Source organism: Camelina sativa, chromosome 1 (genome assembly GCF_030686135.1).
Source record: "Camelina sativa cultivar CO46 ecotype springtype chromosome 1, ASM3068613v1".
NCBI lineage: Eukaryota > Viridiplantae > Streptophyta > Magnoliopsida > Brassicales > Brassicaceae > Camelina > Camelina sativa.
Window position 1 is genome coordinate 23,350,660 of NC_141880.1, and position 18,631 is coordinate 23,369,290.

At 41.7% G+C, this 18,631-nt stretch overlaps 1 protein-coding gene and 1 non-coding gene across 2 annotated transcripts; one reads left to right on the plus strand and one right to left on the minus strand.

Annotated features, from left to right (window-relative positions):
• Positions 1-3,515: 3,515 nt before the first annotated feature.
• Positions 3,516-5,560, plus strand: LOC147950242 (uncharacterized). Its single transcript, XM_087512588.1, has 3 exons — positions 3,516-4,310; positions 4,352-4,673; positions 4,794-5,560. Exons 1-3 carry the CDS (start codon positions 3,516-3,518, stop codon positions 5,558-5,560), a joined length of 1,884 nt encoding a protein of 627 aa, XP_087368714.1.
• On the minus strand, positions 4,194-4,302 carry LOC147950243 (small nucleolar RNA R71). The gene has a single exon (XR_015565536.1). It is a non-coding gene; the product is annotated as a small nucleolar RNA R71 (small nucleolar RNA).
• Positions 5,561-18,631: the final 13,071 nt, after the last annotated feature.

An 18,631-nucleotide genomic window follows, 5' to 3' on the forward strand; every position in this document is an offset into this window, starting at 1 on the left:
TGCTGTTCTTGTAGTAGAGAAAAACTTGGATAGGAAAGCTCTCTTGCATTGATCCCAAGATGTGACTGATCCCACTGGTAGGTTCTTCTCCCAAGTCCTAGCTCTATCTCCAAGAGAAAATGGAAAGAGGCGGAGCTTGAATGCATCTTCAGAGATTCCATTGATTTTCACTGTCCCACACATCATATCAAATTGATCCAAGTGATCAAGAGGGTCTTCCATAGGAAAACCATGAAACTTTGAGCTCTGCACCATGTTGATAAGACTTGACTTGATCTCATAGTTATTGTTCTCAACAGGAGGTGCTCTAATTCCTTGGCGTTTCCCATGAATGTTGGGTTGATCATAAGTTCCAATAACTCTTGGTTGTCTTGGAGGATGGAGAGGAGCTTGGTCTTCATTGTGCTGATAATTTCCATTATGACCACCAGCAGGAGGAGGATTGTTCTCCATAGCTTGGCGGGCTAAACGGCGGTTCTCTCGTTCAAGAAGGTGAATGTCTTCAACGGGCTCAAATAAGTTGGCTTGGCCTTGACTTCTCAAGTTCATACACCTTGCAAAAGAGAAAACAAAACACCAATGCAAACCAAGTGACAAACAATGTAAAGTAAATGAATAGTCTCAGGCAAAGATGAAATCATAATGGTCAAATTGAATGCAAATGGGCAACAACGCCAAATTGATGCAGTACTTTTGCTATCAATTATTATCAATCCACAATTTGCATTAATCAACTCACTAAGAATACACAAAACTGCTTAATCTATTCTTAAACAGGAAAAGGTTCTTTTGTAACAATCTTAACTAACAAACTGATTCAAAGAAATAAAACAAGACAATTCAGACAAGCAAAATCAAAGAAACAGAACACAACTAGCAACAAGCTTTAAAAATCAAGATTAAACAAGTGAACCTTGGGCAAGGTTATTGACTTGGGAGATAGCTAACCAATCCTAGATGTCTAAGCAACAAACAAGAACAATCCTATGGCTAAGAACATTTATGTGAATCAATCCATTTCCATGATAGAGATTCCTATGCTAATCAAGTGATAATCAACAATTTCCAAAGGAAATCACAAGGCAAGCATGCGTTAAGCACAAGTCTAAATACCACTAAGCACCCTAATCATCAATTTCCATTGGCTAGGAATGCAAAACTCTTGATTAATTTGGTTCAGGAATTTCATCAAACACCTTATATGCATGGAAATCCTACTGTCTAGATTCAAGCTTGTTCAAGGCTATCTAGCATTATTAACACCAATCAAGATAGGAAATACATAAATAAAGCCTTAGACATCAAAGATCAATTATCTATCTCCCTAATCTACCTAGCCCAAAGTTCTAAAAGATCTACTCACTCTTGGTTATGATCACACAAAGGTAGAGGTTTGATCTTTGTGAAATCATAATTAGAGATTATAGAATAGGAGATTTGAATAGAAATTGCTATTAGAAAACTTAGAAGTACTCAATCATTCAACAAACCAAGTGTAAACAAGCTTAAGAACCCTAAATGGCTGCTAAACAAAAGATAAGATAAGAGATCAGTCTCCCCTTAATATGGTTAGAGTATTTATAGCAAAATAAAAGGGAGTCGGGTCAACCCAGTTCGAACCGGGTGAAACCCGGATCAAAACTAAAACAAGTGTGGTGATGGTCTCACGCGGCCATGCTTTGGCCGCTGGTCCTGACCGCTGGTCTCACACGGCCATGCTTTGGCCGCTGGTCCAAACGATCAGTGCACGTCTACTCTTCACTCGGCGACCGTTTGGCCGCTGCTCTTGGCCGCTGCTCCAAACGATCTTCCTCTTACTGAACTCCATTGGCCAGCTCTTGACCGATTGGGATGGCCGCTGGTCTTCACTCGGCCACCGGTTGGCCGCTGCTCTTGGCCGCGTGTGGCTCCTGTCTTCACTCTGGCTGTATATACGTTCACTCAAACAGGTATAACTCTTTACACGCACATCTGATTGACCTGAAATCACCTCCATTGCAAATCTTACTCAATTTCCAATAACGTAGATGAAGAACGCTGGAGCTAAATCCCAAGGAAAGGTCTTCATACGAGTCGATCTTTTAGGGACTGGAAACTGGTTCCGAATCATCAATCATCTTGTGTGCATCCAAATGTGTGTCTTCCATTATATTGCTAATTATTGACTTATTTGGCTCCAAAGCACACTTTCCTTGTACATCTCTACTCCATCATCTGAGATAACAAACTTGATGCAAAATGCAACCTAAAGAACCTAAATCCTCATGAATATGCACAAAACAATGAAGAATGAAGCTCTAAAATTACATAAAAACACAAGATATCACTCGCCGAATCCATTGAAGCCTTTGAAGACCACCATCTCTCTTTCTACTCTTTCTAGTTACTTCATACTATCTTTGCTTTGGGATTAAGTTACTTTTGTGACAAATAGAGAAGTTTACTTTGAACCCCCTTTTGTTTATTGATTCGTTTTTGATGCTGTTCTATATAATATCAATGTCGTTTCTTTGCATCATGAGCGAGTAGTTTACTTTGTTGGGTTCTATGGGGTGATTCAAGGGGAATTCATAGGTTCGCTTCAATTAGGTTGTTAGATCTTATTTTTGGTTTTATAATAGAGTTCTTTTTGGACATCTTTATCGTAATGCCTATGCTTGGATTGATCACCAAGTACTGATCTAGAGAACGGGAGCGCTAACCGCGTTATCCTACTTCTCCGAACTAGTGTTATACCGAAGCCTTGCTCGTAACCTGCGTAAGTTGAGTTGCAAAGTTTGGTGAATGTATCGAACTTGTTTAACTAGCTGGTTGACATGCGACGTTGCCTGCGAAAGTTGAGTAACGGAGTGTGAAGACTTTAGACTTTCATTCTATGAGAATAGCTTGTAGTTCATTAGTGTTTCGTAGTTGAGAACCTAAACCGAAAATTAGTATTTACTTGGTAGATGTTACACTTAATATTGCTTAGAACCATGAAAACCCTAAGATGACTCCCAGAACGCCCAACGCCTTAGTCTTATAGTTTTAAACCGTTTTATTTATTTGCAATAGTTATTAGGAAAATCAAAACACCAATCTCTTCTTTAGTTTTAGCCATAGTTCTTTCCCTTATAATTCAATTTGTGTTTGCTATTCCTCTCTATGGGATCGATCCTAAAATACTACAATTGATTAACTGTGCACTTTCAGTCGTCGTGTAGTATTTTCAGGTAAAAGATTTGGAGTGAAATTCTACACACATCAAAGCTTTTTGGCGCCGTTGCCGGGGAGTAACTAGCTGCCCATTGAATTTGATAAGAACTCTCTTCTATGATACTTTGAAATTTTGCTTTTGAATTTTTCAATTTTAGTTTTAATTTTCTTGTTTTTAGATAACCTCTATTTTCCCTTTTAGTTTCTATTTTTGGATTTTGTAGTGCATGACAAGGAGTCAACCCTCTGGAACCGTATCTCCAATTCAAGACATTGATCGACTAGAACGTGAAATTAGGAAACTTTGAAGACAACAACTCATGGCCGAAGAAAGGAACCAGGACCAAGGTTTCCTTAACCTCGACCAACCGCTGATAGCTCCTGCCCTCAACGAGCAAGGAGAACCGATTCTTGCACAAGGTGGTAACCCCAACCTTGTAGCCGCTGATCCGCAACTCGACCCAGAAGTTGGCCGAGACAACCTACAAGCTCCTCGTGATGCTAATCCTCTAGGCGTGGGAGACAACCTCGATGTTCCTCCTCACCAGCCTGCTCTCGTCGTTAATCCACCACTTCCTCAAGTTGGCGGAAGACAACCTGCTTATGTTCACCCTCTAAGACGTGCCGCACCCAACCGTACCATAGACGATTATGATGCTCCTGACCAATTCGTTCAAGATCGCGCTGCTATCCGTATCACTCATCCTCCACAACGTGATTACGAGATTAAACCTCAAATTATTGGTTTGGTGAAACAAAATCAGTTCCATGGCCTTACTACCGAACATCCGATGGACCACATTGATCTTTTTGAAGAAATCTGCTCAACAACAAGAACCAATGGAATTCTCGAAGACTACTTGAAGTGTAAGCTTTTTCCTTTCTCTCTAGCTGACAAGACTCATAGATGGTTAAAGTCTCAACCTCCTGGATCAATCACTAGCTGGGAAGGATGCAAGCAGCCTTTCTTAGCCACTTCTACACCAAGTCTAGATCCAACTCTCTTCGCAACAAGCTGCAAAGTTTCCAACAAGGACCGGTCGAAAATTTTTATGAAGCATGGGAATGTTTCAAGGACTATGAACGTGACTGCCCCCATCATGGTTTTGCTCAAGGTAACTTCTTAAGTACCTTCTATAGAGGATTACACCCTAAGTATCAACTTTCACTCGACACGGCCAGCAATGGAGATTTAACTACGAAGACCGTTCAAGAAGGACGAGCTCTCATCGACAACCTTGCCGCAAGTAGTAGCAACACTTGCACCGATTTTGATAGAACCATCCGTTCTAGCAATTCCGACTTTATGGAGATTGCCGACCTCAAGAACATGATGAACCAACTTCTAAGGAACCAACAACGTGGAGTAAACTCTTGTGAGACTATTGACAATGGAAACATGGAGCCTTTCCAAGAAGATTCTTATGAACAAGAAGAAGAAGTCAACTATGTTGGTGCTCAAGGATACTACCAAAACCGTGGGTACAACAACAACTTCAACAAGAAATTTAGAAATACTTCTAACCTTTCTTATAGGAACCCAAATGTGGAGAATTCCCAATATCAGAACTATCCTCTGCAAGCTAACCACTTTTAAGGAAATAACTTCGATGGAAACAACAACTTCCAGCCAAGAGACCAATTCAACAACAACAAGCCGCCTTTCCAATCCGGACCAGCCCAGGCACCTACCACTCAAGATGATGCTAATACCGACACAAAGATGCAAGAACTCCTTGTTGCTTTTCAAAAACAATCAAGAGATATCAACTCAAGGATGGATAACATCGATACTGAACTGAATGGGAAGTTTGAAAGCATTTCTATCCATGTGAAGAAGCTTGAAACTCAAGTTTCTCAAACTGCTAATGTCGTTCCACGCCAAGTTGGTGTACTTCCGGGTAAACCCAAAGAGAATCCTAAAGGATATTGCAATGCTATCTCAGCCGTACCAGCCCTCACCCACCATGAAGCCAAGCCTATGGTACCACTCTTTGACTCTTATGAAGATGTTATTCGTATGACATGTCCATTTGATGAAGAAACCGCAAGCCACTACCTCTTAAGGAGACTACCTAAAGCTGAAGACCCTGGACGTTTTGTTTGCTCATGCTCCATAACAGGCATTGAATTCTCTAACTCTCTTTGTGATTCTGGTGCTAATGTTAATGTTATGTCAAGAAGTGTAGCCGATACACTAGGATTGAGAGACATATCGCCATCCAACCTCAGTCTAGTCTTTGGAGACTCATCACAAAAAGTTCCCGACAAATTTGTTCGAGACCTAGAACTTGTAGTAGGAGACTGCATAGTTCCTACCAATTTTCACATCCTGGATATGGAAGACAAGACCTACAACTTGTAGTAGGAGACTGTTGGAGCTATCATCGACCACAAGTCAAAGAGGACAACCTTTGCTAACATCAACAAGAAGAAGTCATATCCGACTATCTCCAAACCGAAACCGTGGCCAACCTACTCATTACATGAAGAGTCGATGGATCCTAACATCGACAAGATGAAGCAATTTGACCAAGGAGCAACCACAATTGCCAAAAACCTGCTACCTAAGCCACCTAAACTGCCTAAGCCACCACAAATTTTCAAGATCAAGATCATAGTTCCTCCTGAGCTAAGCAACGAAAGCAAGGAACATATCCAAGAGATGATAAGGCAAACTAAAGAAGTTCTTCTTCATGCTAAAGTTTTTGAAACTTCTGCAAATTGACAACTTGTTATTCAAGCTGGAGCAGACTATCAAGATATCAAAGGATCCGAAGGAGCATTGATTCCTGAAGCTAACTCTTCTCAAGCCTAACTTGGCCGCCACCGTCGAGCCAACGACGTTAAACAAGTGCGCTTCTTGGGAGGCAACCCAAGCTAGTAAGTATTCATTTTTAGGATTTATTTTCTTTTACTTTTAATATTTTTTGCGTTTTAGTTTCAGGTTTATAATAAAAAACACAAAAAAAAATAGAAAATAGAAAAGCCAAAAAGAAGGAAGAAGAAAGTCTATGGATTGTCTACATACACCATGACTAGTGGCAAGTACCACCTACTGACCGGCCATGTTCAACCTGACCAAAGAATGCTGAAGGCGACGGATCATCACCATCCTTGAGTGATCGATGCCAAGAGTCCCCACTTGCCGTACCACTTGTAGCTGATGCCATGTCCTGCACCGTGTACCGCGTACCATTCTTACGTACCGCATACCACGCCCCACCGTACCTGCTGCTTATGTCTGCGACCATTCATCCTTGTGCCGCGAGACAACTCCAAACCATCACCATCTTCACCACCTACCATCACCATTCTTAGGTATGTTTTTAGCATTTTATTTTCTCATTATTATTGATGGTTTTAGGTTTTTGTTTCAAGGAGGATGCATTTAGAGATATATCAAATAGAATTCGATTGAACTTAGCCTAGTTCAAACTCGATATCAAGCAACCAAAGGAAGTTACATACGGTTAGTCACCACATTTTCATTCCACAGCCGACCTCTAAGACAATTTTTGGGCAACCATAAAATTTCTAAGAGTTGACACAACATCATTCCATCAAGGTGACATTGTTCTTAAACCCTACACTTTTCCTTATGATTTTTAATCCTCATCTCTTTCTTTTTTCCCACCGAGGATGGTGTGATTTATGTCTGGGGGGAAGGATGTTCCATCCTATACTAATGCTACTTTCTATTTTGTTGACTTGAAACCTTTTCCACTCTGTACATCAATAATCTTGACATTTTATCGAGTCACATTTTTTTTATTGAGTCAAAACTAGTAGGGGATTATGATCTTATTCTAACGGTTTATTTGATTTGGATTAACACTCTTATGACTCTTGATTATGCTTGACAACAGAACCAAAGTTTGGAAAGACTGTGAGCCGACTCAGCAATCTCCCAAGTCCCTATTCGATGGATATTCAGATGATCTAACGTTGTCTATAACTTTTATAGGACCTAAACCGGACTTAATTTTCAAGCCCTAGGAATTGGTATACATAGGACTAGATCTCTACATTCAAGCCACACAAGACATTGCACTTCTTAAGGCCACACAAGACATTGCACTTCTTCAAGAATAAAAAGCTAAGAAGGAAATGTTTCTGGAGACTATCCTTAAATAGTTAGGGCTCCTCTATGTGGAAACAAATCCTAAAGCTAAGGAACTTAGCAAAACCTTTCCTCTCTTGCATAATCGGTAACGGTAAAAATCCTGCTCCTTCTGGTTTGACAATTGGACTCCGTTTGGAGAACTATTCAAGTTTTTAGGGCCAAAAGAACACCAAAGAATGGGTCTCCCACTAGAATCCTCCGTGGCCAAGGCCAGAACCAACTCTGGATGGATATTCAGAGGTGCCCGTAACGACAATGCGGAGCTCCTCCTAACCCATCTCACTGAAATAGAAATTAACGAAGATGAAGAAGATACTTTTTTATGGGCCAGACCGAATGGAGATCCTCAGGATCGGTTTAGCTTCTCGAACACTTGGAACCTCTGCTCTCCTACCCTTCAGGAGATTTCGTGGCACAACCAGTTTGGTTCCTTGGATCTATCCCAAAATACTCGTTTATTATGTGGCTTTCCTAACTTGATAAATTGCCTACTCTAACAAGGTTAAGAAACTGGGGGATGGTGGAGGACGATACTTGTATCCTTTGCGAGATTTAACACGAGACAAGAGACCATTTCTTTCTAATATGCCCTTACAGTTATGAACTTTGGAGATGGTGTCGCGCAAAGATGAAGATCTCGTTTTTAGGTTTCAAACCTGGGACAGGTTCCTATTGTGGCTGCAGACTCCCTCAACTGAAGAAAAAATGACCACCCTCAAGCTCCTCGTCGCTCAAGCTTTGGTGTACATCCTAAGGCATGAACGGAATGCCCGCATCTTCACCAACACCCGCACCCTGGTCGAAGGTTTGTTCCACTCTCTGGACAGACGGATTTGAAACACATGCCTAGCTAGGAACCATATTCCAAAGCTCCAAGGTTTGCTTGCGTTGTGGTTTCGAAGTTACTCTCTTTAAATTCCTATTTGTTTTTCTTGTACCAGGTCTGTTCACCCCGGAGACCGTTGCTGCTTAGGCACCTTGCACTCTAAACTATGTTATGTTCGGAAGTAAGTATATCAAACAGAAAATTTTATCAAAAAAAATATACAAATCCCTGACCATTATATATATGTGTATCTCTCTCCCTCAAAATATATCATATAAAAACTAAAACTTTCTAATTCTTTTCTATTTGCTCTTTCTTTGCCATCTAAATCTTTTTTTTTCTGTGTTTAACAATGGAGTTTGATCTTTCACCGAGGTTACCTAAGAAGGTGTACGGAGGAGATGGTGGTTCGTACTTTGCATGGTGCCCTGAAGAGTTGCCAATGCTCCGAGATGGTAACATTGATGCCGCTAAGCTCGCTCTCTAGAAGTATGGCTTGGCTCTTCCTCGTTACTCTGATTCCCCCAAGGTCGCTTATGTTCTTCAAGGTTCGTGTCACACGATCTTCCTTTTGATCACTTCACTCTAGCTATTTTATCCATAAAATTATTTAGTCAGATCTGATATATCATAAATCAGTTTCTTAAAAGTATGATTTGACTACCTTAAGTTATAAAGTATGTGCTAATGTTTTACGTTTCAACTAGAGATATTCCGTGCTTTAAGTACGGATCAACATTTAAACAAAAATCTAATGTAATCATAAAAATTATTGTTATATAGTTTTCAAAGTTATTTTGTTTGAGATAATATTTATTTTAATTGTTCCGTATATTTATTAGTCTTTTCGAATTTTAGAATATGATATGTATACATTTTACCATATTTAACCATAGTTTATTCACATCTTTTACATGTTTTATTAGCTTATTTTGTCACTTTCATATAGTTTAAGGACTGTTTGTGCATTAGAGTAGGATTTGCATTGCATTTGCATTGTTTCATGTTTAAACAGGTGAATTGGACTCAAGAAGCATGGAAATAGCATCTCAGATGAGAGGAGTGCAATCAATGAAGCGGATAGGAGTTGAATCAAGGAGGAGTCCAACAAAGCATGAAGCATTTGACCCTCTACTCGACCATACACTCGACCGTCTGTAGCTGAAGCACTCGACCATATGACTCTTGTGGACTCGACTGTGTGGTACTCAGAACTTGACCGGTGGGAAGCAGAAGAAACCCACTCGACCGATTTTGGTCGAGTATATCGAGCCGCCTTCCTATTTTGTCTGATAGCCAAATCAGGGCTTCCTTCCCTCACTATTTATATGCTTTGTACCCCATGGCCGCCCAATATACTCTTTTAGGCAGAAAAGTCTCTGTAGCCACCAAAAAACCTAGTTCTTACCCCTTAAGGGTTTTTAGCATTTATTTACTGTTTTGCATCTTTTATTTACTACTTTTCTCATATTTCAATACTTTGTTTGTTCCATTACTTTCAGTGTATTCAGAATCTGAGTTTGTTTCTTTATATTAAGTTGTTGTTCATCATCTCATCTTGCTTATCATGTTTGTTTCATCATTTTATGGGTTTATGTTCATTATGATCATGATCTGTTTGTGTGAGTAGTGAGCTAGGATTCTGGAGATGGATTAGGATGATTTAGGGCTGTGGTTATTAGACTAGTTAAGCTTGTTTGATTATATAGCTCGTCTCGGTTAGGTGAACTCTATACTATTCTTATATCTGAGAGGGTAAGGGTAGATCTTAAGCTTCTTTGCATCGCACCAATGTTAGGGTTGTTAGATAAAGCTAATACTGGAGATTACTGTGCTTGTCCCAAGAGATTGGTTGCACAAGGTGGTTTCTGACAAATAACGGTCTGGTTCTTAATGCCTGTTCAGTATGGTTTCACCGATGAGAGTTGGGTTAGGATATTATTGTAACTTGATCACTTCTGTCATGAAAGTGGATTAGTGAGATATTAAGATCATTGTCTAGGTATAGCTCAAGTTTGTTTGAGGTTTGTTAACTAGTCTAGATAGTCACAATCCAAAAACAATTCCATGAATCCATCTGTAGAAGCCTACTTTGTTATTTGATTGTCTATTATTGCATTTAGTCTTGTTTAGTTGCATTTTGTTCTGTTTAAGTTCTTAAATTACTTATGTTCTTCGGAGAAACCCACTTGACCAGTCACACGGTCGAGTGCTTGATCGAGCACCTTTGGGTTGTTCAATTACTTTTGCTTTATTTTACTTCTTATCCTGTTATTTACTGTTATACTTTACTGCTTTTTTTGTCTCCATATTAACTTGTTCGTTGACTCTTTTTAGCCAAGGCAATGGGAAGACTGAACATGTCCGTTCCTGATGCGTCTGCCCGCTATCGTCGAATGTCTGAAACAAATTCATTGCCTCGTCCAGATAACCGATTGAACGCTTGTCTAGAGGTCCATATCGTCGATGCTGGCTCGTCTCGTAACGCTCCTCCTTCTCAAGGTCGTCATTCGGTTGAGATTCGCGTGGCAAAACAGCTCGCCAAGTAGAAGGTGCCCGTTGAGACGCTCCCCTCTAAACAGAAGGTCAATGAGACTTCTAGTCGTCAAGTCGAGGTGACCAAAAGTCCTCAGAAGAGGAAGGAGGGTACTGGTCAAGAACGGCCTGATCCTTTGAAGAAGCCGAAGACGACGAATTACCGTTGGGAGTTCTCTTACACCTTTGCTGCTCAGTCCTTCCCAAACGACTCCCAATCTTGTGCCGAGCTGTTTTGTAAGATCCATTTTGGCTCTGGTTGCTTGCTTCCCGTTGAATGGATGAAAGAAGAAGATGCGGTCACCGACATTGCCCAAACTGTCTTTGAGATTCGTTTATCCCATCTCCAGCTTATCCCCTTTTATTTCTTTTGGCTAACTTTTGTGTGTTTCACAACTTATTGCGCACACAAAATGTATGACTTTGCGCTACGAGCATCGTATTCGTGACTTGGAGGATTCCCGCTCGAATCCTCTGAACCCTTCAGAAAGGATTGAGCGTCTCGAAGCTCAGCTGGGGGAGGCCGTTCGTTCCAATCAAAGGCTGAGTGATGAGGTTTCGAAAATTGAGCACCACCGTCGTCGTTACTTTTTATCTTGCTTTTTTTTGGACTCTGTGTTTTTATTGGATCTTTTAATCTTTTGTTATCATATATTTTAACTTTATGACCGGTGTCAATCATTCAGTGGGTGTGGCTTTCGAGATCCATTGATTGGTCGCTATGCCTCGGGAAATCATGCGTTTTTCAGTATTAAATCAACCTTTCAAGCTACTTTGCTTCTCGTCGCATTACTCTCCTCTCCTTTTATTTTTTTAAGTTTTTCTTTCAAACAGGTGTGGTCATCGATATGCCTGTGACAGCGAGGTCGGCGTGGTTGAGGATAGCTCGGGAGCGGTTGACCGCAAGGAACATTCATTCTCCCGAAAGCCAAGTTGTGGAGATCGTCTCCATTGATGACGTAATTCGCGTGGAGATTGAGTCATACAATACTCGGATCCGGAAGCTGAGGGCCTACTTCATCGCCACCTGCCGCCAGTTCGAGCGTCACTTCCAATTCTGCCGTATTGACGGAACTGTAGAATACCTTGAGCATATGATTGCTTATGGGCTATTTGTTTCGAAGTGGAGGAGGGATCGGTTGCTAGAAGAGCGTTCGCGAGGCGTTCTTGGCCGAGGCGGAGATTCCCGATCTCGACGAGGGTGATCTTGAACCCCTTACAAGGAGACCCTTTGAAGATCACGCAGAGATCGCGATTCGTCAGGCTTGCATCGAAAAGTTGAGTCGTTACATTGATCAGTTGGAGAGTACGGACCACATGTTTTGTGAGAGCAGCCGCGTCGAAGGGATCTGCTCATATCTCGAGAGAATGGCCGCTAGGGGTGCGGAGGTTCCGATGAACATGCTTGAAGAGTTTCGAGGAGAGTGCCGGTTCTGGCGGGTGAAGCTCGACGAGTTGGAGTTCGACGAACCCTCCAATGCCAAACTGGGGTTAGAAGACTGAAATCGCCCTATGTGAAACGTTGTCTTGTTTTGTTTCTTTTTGTGCCGTATGGGAGTCGGCTCCCTTCGTAAACTATTGTCGAACTAGGGGTCGAGGCCTTTTTTAAATTTCAACGTACTTTTTTGTACCTTGTTATCAGAGTAATCGTCTCGACTAATTTCTTTCATCATTTAGGTACGATGTGTGGTGGTCGGCTTACCTTTTCCTTCTCGGAAATTTGCGATTTGCGACTTGGCATTAGAAGAGTCTACAACTTATAATTTTACTTTGTTGAATCGGAAGCATGGGTACAACGCAGGGTGGCCGGCTTCCCATTTTCCTCATAAGAGTTGCCTCTATGTCCCCTCCATCACTTTATAAGCACACAAAATCGCCTCTAAGCTCTCCACCCTCTCTCATTTGCATAAACATTTCAAATTCTTGTTAGAAATCTCTTTTAGAAGCTCAAGGCTCAGTTTTTTATATCTTGCTGGTTCACTAATCTATTGATTTTGAGCTTTGAGTTTATTCTTCCAAGTTACTAAGCTTGTAGCTGCAAATTTTCCTGAGTTTCAAAAGATGCCATATGTTCCAAGAGAAACAGGAGAAAGCACTCGACCAGGCACTCGACCATGCACACGGTCGAGTGGTCGGTCGAGTGGCTCGTCGAGTAGGAGAATGCGGCATAACCAACCTGAGGAAGAAGATTGGGTCATGAGTGAGGAGGAGGGCCAGTTGGTGTTCGATTTTTCTGAGCGTAGGAGGAACATTTCAAGAGGAAAGAGGCCAGCTCGGGAACCACCACAAGCTGAGGAGCCACATCAAGAAGAGAGTGATGAAGAGGAGGTAGAAGAAGATTCTGGGAAGTTTTCCACAACCCAACTCTATGAAGCCTTCATGAGCATGAAGTTCCAAGGGACAAGATATCCACACAAGGAGACTATGGTGGACCTTGGAGTAGCTGAGGATGTGGAGCTTCTTCTCAGCAAGTGCAACATAGCCAAAATCATGGAGATGCACATGGAAAATTACAAAGAGATGAGCTGTGAATTCTTAGCAACTATGCAAAAGCACATCTATCAAGACCAAATGGAGCAAGAAGAGGGGCCAGGATACATCACTTTCTCCATTAAGGGCATGAGTTATAAGATTTTTATTGCAAAGATTGCTGAACTTTTTGGATTTGACATGGGAGCTGGCAACCATATTTTCATCTCAAAAGAAGGACTGCAATCTGTATGGCAAACCATTAGAGAAGATAGGCCATATTCCTCCTCTAGCACCAAGAGTTCCAAGATTAGAAGCCCACTCCTAAGGTACTTCCACAAGGCTTTGGCAAATACTCTCTTTGCTAGAAAACAGATTGGCAATTTGAATGAGGGATAGCTGAAGATGATAGATGTACCACTTTACAGCATCATCACAACAGCAAGAGATGGGACCATCATTCTTGGGAATAATGTGGAAACAAACCTTGTTATGGTCCTCATTGACCAAATGACCTACTACAGAAGTTGGGTCAGCAAGCTACACAAGAGGGGCTCAACTGGAGTCCTAACCATTGGAGGCATCATTACACCAATCCTTAAAGCTGCAAATGTCCCACTTAGAGGTGAAAAGACCAAGTCAAGATGGATTGGCATCCCATATCTCACCTCCACTCTCATTCTTGCCAAGGAGAAGCATCATGGGAGGTAGCTGTTCAACTTTGACCATCCAATATTAGGCAAGGCTCAATTTGTGCTGCCAAACCAAGGAGCTACATCAATAAGTCAAGGGCTCAACATTGACTTTTGGCAAGCTGCTGAGCTACTGTTTGATGGATCAGCCCCTTGTGCTGAAGAACAAACTGGTGATGTTGATATGGATGATGGGGAAGAACAGTTCTACTTTGATGACTATGAGCCTCAACCAAGAGATAGCAGAGGAGTGAGAGAGACAAGCAAGAGGGTTACACTTCTCCAAAAGTGGAACAAGTGGCATGGTAAGACTAAGGAAAAGCTGAAGAAGAAGATGGTGAAGATGTCCAAGTCCATCAAAGGTATGAAGAGGGAAATTGCTGAATTGGAGAGTGAGAACACATCCCCAGCACCAGCTGAGCAATTGAGAAGGAGTAGCTCAACCAGGGTACTGCCTAGAGCTTGAAACACCTTGGAGCCTTCAAGATCATCGTTGTTTGAGCCATCACTGAGGAGAAGAGGTTCAGTTCGCACAGAACAGCCAAATTTGAGTCACTCGACCAGTGCACTCGAACCGACACTCAACTGAGTGCCTCCAATGCACTCGGCCGAGCACTTCTCCATGCCTCAATACGGTTTCCCAGCTCCTCAGGGTTATCCACCTTACCCTATGCCCAAGCTTATCCTCCCTACCCACCACAATACTTCATGGACCCTGCACTCATGCAGCAATATTTTTGGCAGCAAGGACAATACTTCCCAACTCGACCAAGCACTCGACCGAGTCACTCGACTGAGCACTCAATCGAGTGCATGTCTGGAGCCATAGTCGAGTACCTTCCATCTCCCTCAGCAAGTCAGAATCAAGCCCAAGGCTCAAGCTACACGTATGGCAGCATGACTGACACTATGAATAGCTTCTTCCACAACCCTTGAGGTACCAGTTTCACCTTATCCATTGTTTATACCATTTAGTTGCATGTTTGTTTGTTTTCAGTTCTTAAATTCTCTTTCAAATTTTTATTACACAAGGGACTGTGGAATTTAAGACAGCATTTAACATAGTTTGCTGTTTTCTTATTTTAATTCCACATTAATACTTGCATTTCATCTAAGGCATAGAAAAAACCAAAAAAATTGAAATTTTTTTTCACAAAAATCTTTTAAAAACAGAGTGTTCATGTAGTTTGCATTGCATATTAGGATCTTGTTAGCATGTTTCATATAGGACTGTTTCATAATCTGCATTAGGGATCAATGATGAGTTCATATTAGCCTTGTTAATACTGTTTGAATTCACTAAACTAGGATCAATGCCCAAGTTAATAGTACTTTGATGCTAGTTGAGTGGCTAGAAACATAAGATTGAACCAAGTATAGAATTCCTATATTGCATTCTGTCTAAACTGAAGCAAGTTGTGATTTGAAGTCATTTCCTATTTATAAGAACCTAATATTGATTTTTAAATATCAGTTTGTGCAATGTTTTAAACTCATGGAACTTTATACATATTTGGATCATCTTCCCATTTTTACCACTCTTGTTGATCCAAGTAGCAGATTTCATCATTGAATCAGTTTTCCCCACCCATAATCAACCTTTCTTTCAAGCCATGTTTATTCTTGAGTGTGTGAGGCCTATTTTGGGATTGAGCTTGGTAGAAAGTGTTAGGTTTGAACTGACAAGAATAAAACCTTGTGTAGTTCTAGTTTGCATTTTTCAAACTAGATAGGACTAGGTGGTTTAATTTCTGGGTTTGGGACTTGGTGTGTTTGAAAAAGAAAAGAAAAGAGTGAAAAGAGAAATAAAAGGGTAAAGTCCTTAGGAGGGAAGTGTTTTAAAGTTAATTCCAACTCTAAGTGAAAGAATGGGGTGTAGTAAAAGTTTCAAGTAAGGTTCTAGTCAAAGAAACGAAGAGTCTAGCAAAACGTTTATTGACTTGGGAAACAAGTAAGAAAGAGAACCTTAGCATTTAAGAAAGAAACCCCCATTCCACTAGAGAAATCAGTAAGAAACCTCTCATAGGACTGAAAAACAAAAGAGAAAAAGGGCAAAAGAGAAAAAATGAAGCCAAAGGGTAGAATTAGAACATTATGGGATTAGAATGTTAGGAACAAACACTTAGGGTACCTTTGGGTAGACAAGGTTCTGTTCTTGTATGTGTCTAAGTGATCTTACCATTGACGAGCTAATAATTCTGAATTCGTAGAAGTGCTTTGTCACGCTCTTCTTCGAGCTCGTCGAGTCGATCCATAAGCATGTTGTTATTGAGATTGGTGTCACTGAAGAGCATTGATCGTCAGAGGCTAGAACTGCCGACCTCGGCGGGCGTCGTTGCTTCCATCCCATAGGCTAGGGAGAACGGGGTTTGTCTTGTGGATTGTCGTGGGGTTGTTTGGTAGGACCAGAGCACCCCATCGAGTTTGTCGGCCCAAGCACCCTTTTGGCATCCATTCTTTTCTTTAGGCCATCAAGTATACTTTTATTCATCGCTTCGGCCTGCCCGTTTCCTTGTGGGTATCTTGGGGTTGACTTCCATAGTTTGATCCGCCACCTAACGCAGAAATCCTCGAACTGAAGGGAGATGAACTGTGAGCCGTTATCGGGACTATTTCGTATGGCAGCCCGTGTCGGCAGATGATAAATTTTCATACGAACAGCTGGACGTCCTTGGCTTTGATATTAGCGTAAGACTCGGCTTCCACCCAGTTCGTAAAGTAATTTGTCAGGACAAGAATGTAGCGCTTCTACCTCGACGTGGGTAGTGGGCCGATAATTTCCATCACAAAGCGCATGAATGGATACAAGGATATTTCGGCTCGGAGCAGCTTGGTTGGTTGGTGGATGATGAGTGCGTGACGCTGGCACTTCGGATACCATAGTTGGCCAGTAATGGCCGTGCTTCTTGATTCGTAGTGCCAAAGCTCGTCCTCCTGAATGTTTACCTCAAACTCCCTTGTGTGTTTCCATCATGACGCGTTCTGTATCGTCGTCGTGTTGACATATTAGTAAGGCGCCTGACGCGGTCCACCGGAGTAAATGCTCTTGCATCAAAGTGTAGTGGGCTACCCATGTGGTTCAACTCGCCAATCCGTCTTGTCGTCATTGTTTGGAGGCTCGAAGTCTTGCTTTCATTCGGCTGATGAAGTGTGAGGCAGGTCGCCGGTTGAGCTTCTTTAATACTTGGCGTATCGATGCTTTCAACTGGGATAACGCACCGGAGATCGAGGTCTGAAGTTGAGGCAAGTGCTGCCACAGCATCAGCTGGAGCATTATCGCCCCTAGGATTCTTGATCAATTTGAACTCATCAAAACGCTTAGAGAGGATTCTGACGACATCGAGGTAAGATGCCATTGGTTCGCTTTTAGCATCGTACTCGCCGCTAAACTGATTGGTGATGAGTTAAGAATCACAGGCTCGAATTCGCTTGATCCCTATTCCGTCAGCAAGCTTTAATCTGGCTATAAGTGCTTCGTACTCGATGACATTGTTTGTTGCCTGAAATAGTAGCCGAAATGATTACTCCAGAATTTCTCCAGTGGAGGATGTTAGACGGATCCCCACCCCGGAGCCGAGGTGCGAAGAGGCTCCATCATTGTGCAGGATCCCTCTCTCGTTGGAAGGATCAGTGTTGGTCAGTTCGGCGTTACCTAACAGTAGCTCGATCAGGAAATCTGCTAAAACCTGAGTCTTGGCGGCTGGGCGGGTGCGGTACTCGATGTCATATTCACTGAGCTCTATCGCCCATTTGGTCAGTCGTCCTTACTGGTTCGGACTGTGCAGGATGGTTCGCAGAGGATGGTTGGTCAGTACTGCAATGGTGTGCGACTGGAAGTACGGGCGAAGCTTTCTTGCCTAGGTGACAACCGCCAGGGTGACTGATATGTATATATTTTACCTTGTTTAACCACTGTTTATTTACATCTTTTACATGTTTTATTAGCTTAATTGGTCACTTTCATATAGTTTAAGGATTGTTTGTGCATTAGAGTAGGATTTGCATTGTATTTGCATTGGTTTTTGTTTAAACATGTGAATTGGACTCAAGAAGCATGGAAATAGCATCTGGGATGAGAAGACTGCAATCAATGGATCAGATAGGATATGAATCAAGGAGAAAACCAACAAAACATGAAGCACTCGACCACCTACTCGACCATGCACCCGACCGTCTGACTCTGAAGCACTTGACCATGTGCAACACGTGGACTCGACCGTGTGATACTCAGGACTCAACCGGTGGGAAGCAGAAGGATGACCACTCGACCACTTTTGGTCGAGTACATCGAGCCGCCTTGCTATTTTGTCTAGTAGCCAAATCAGAGCTTTCTTCCCTCACTATATATACTCTTTGTACCCCATGGCCGCCAATAACTCTCTCTTGAGCCAAAAAAAAGTCTCTATAGCCACCAAAAACCTAGTTTTTACCCCTTAAGGGTTTTTAGCATTTATTTACTGTTTTGCATCCTTTATTTACTGTTTCTCTCAGATTTCTATACTTTGTAAGTCTCCTAACTTTCTGGGTATTGAGAATCTGAGTTTGCTTCTTTATATTAAGTTGTTGTTCATCATCTCATCTATCTTATCATGCTAGTTTTATCATTTTCTTGTTTATGTTCATCAAGATCATGATTTGCTTGTCTGAGTAGTGAGTTAGGATTCTGGAGATGGATTAGGCTAGTTTAAGGTTGTGGTAGTCTGGAATGGTCAAGCTTGATTGTTTAAATATCTCTTCTGGGTTGGGTGTGCTCTAAGTTGTTCTTATATCTGAGAGGGTAAGAACATA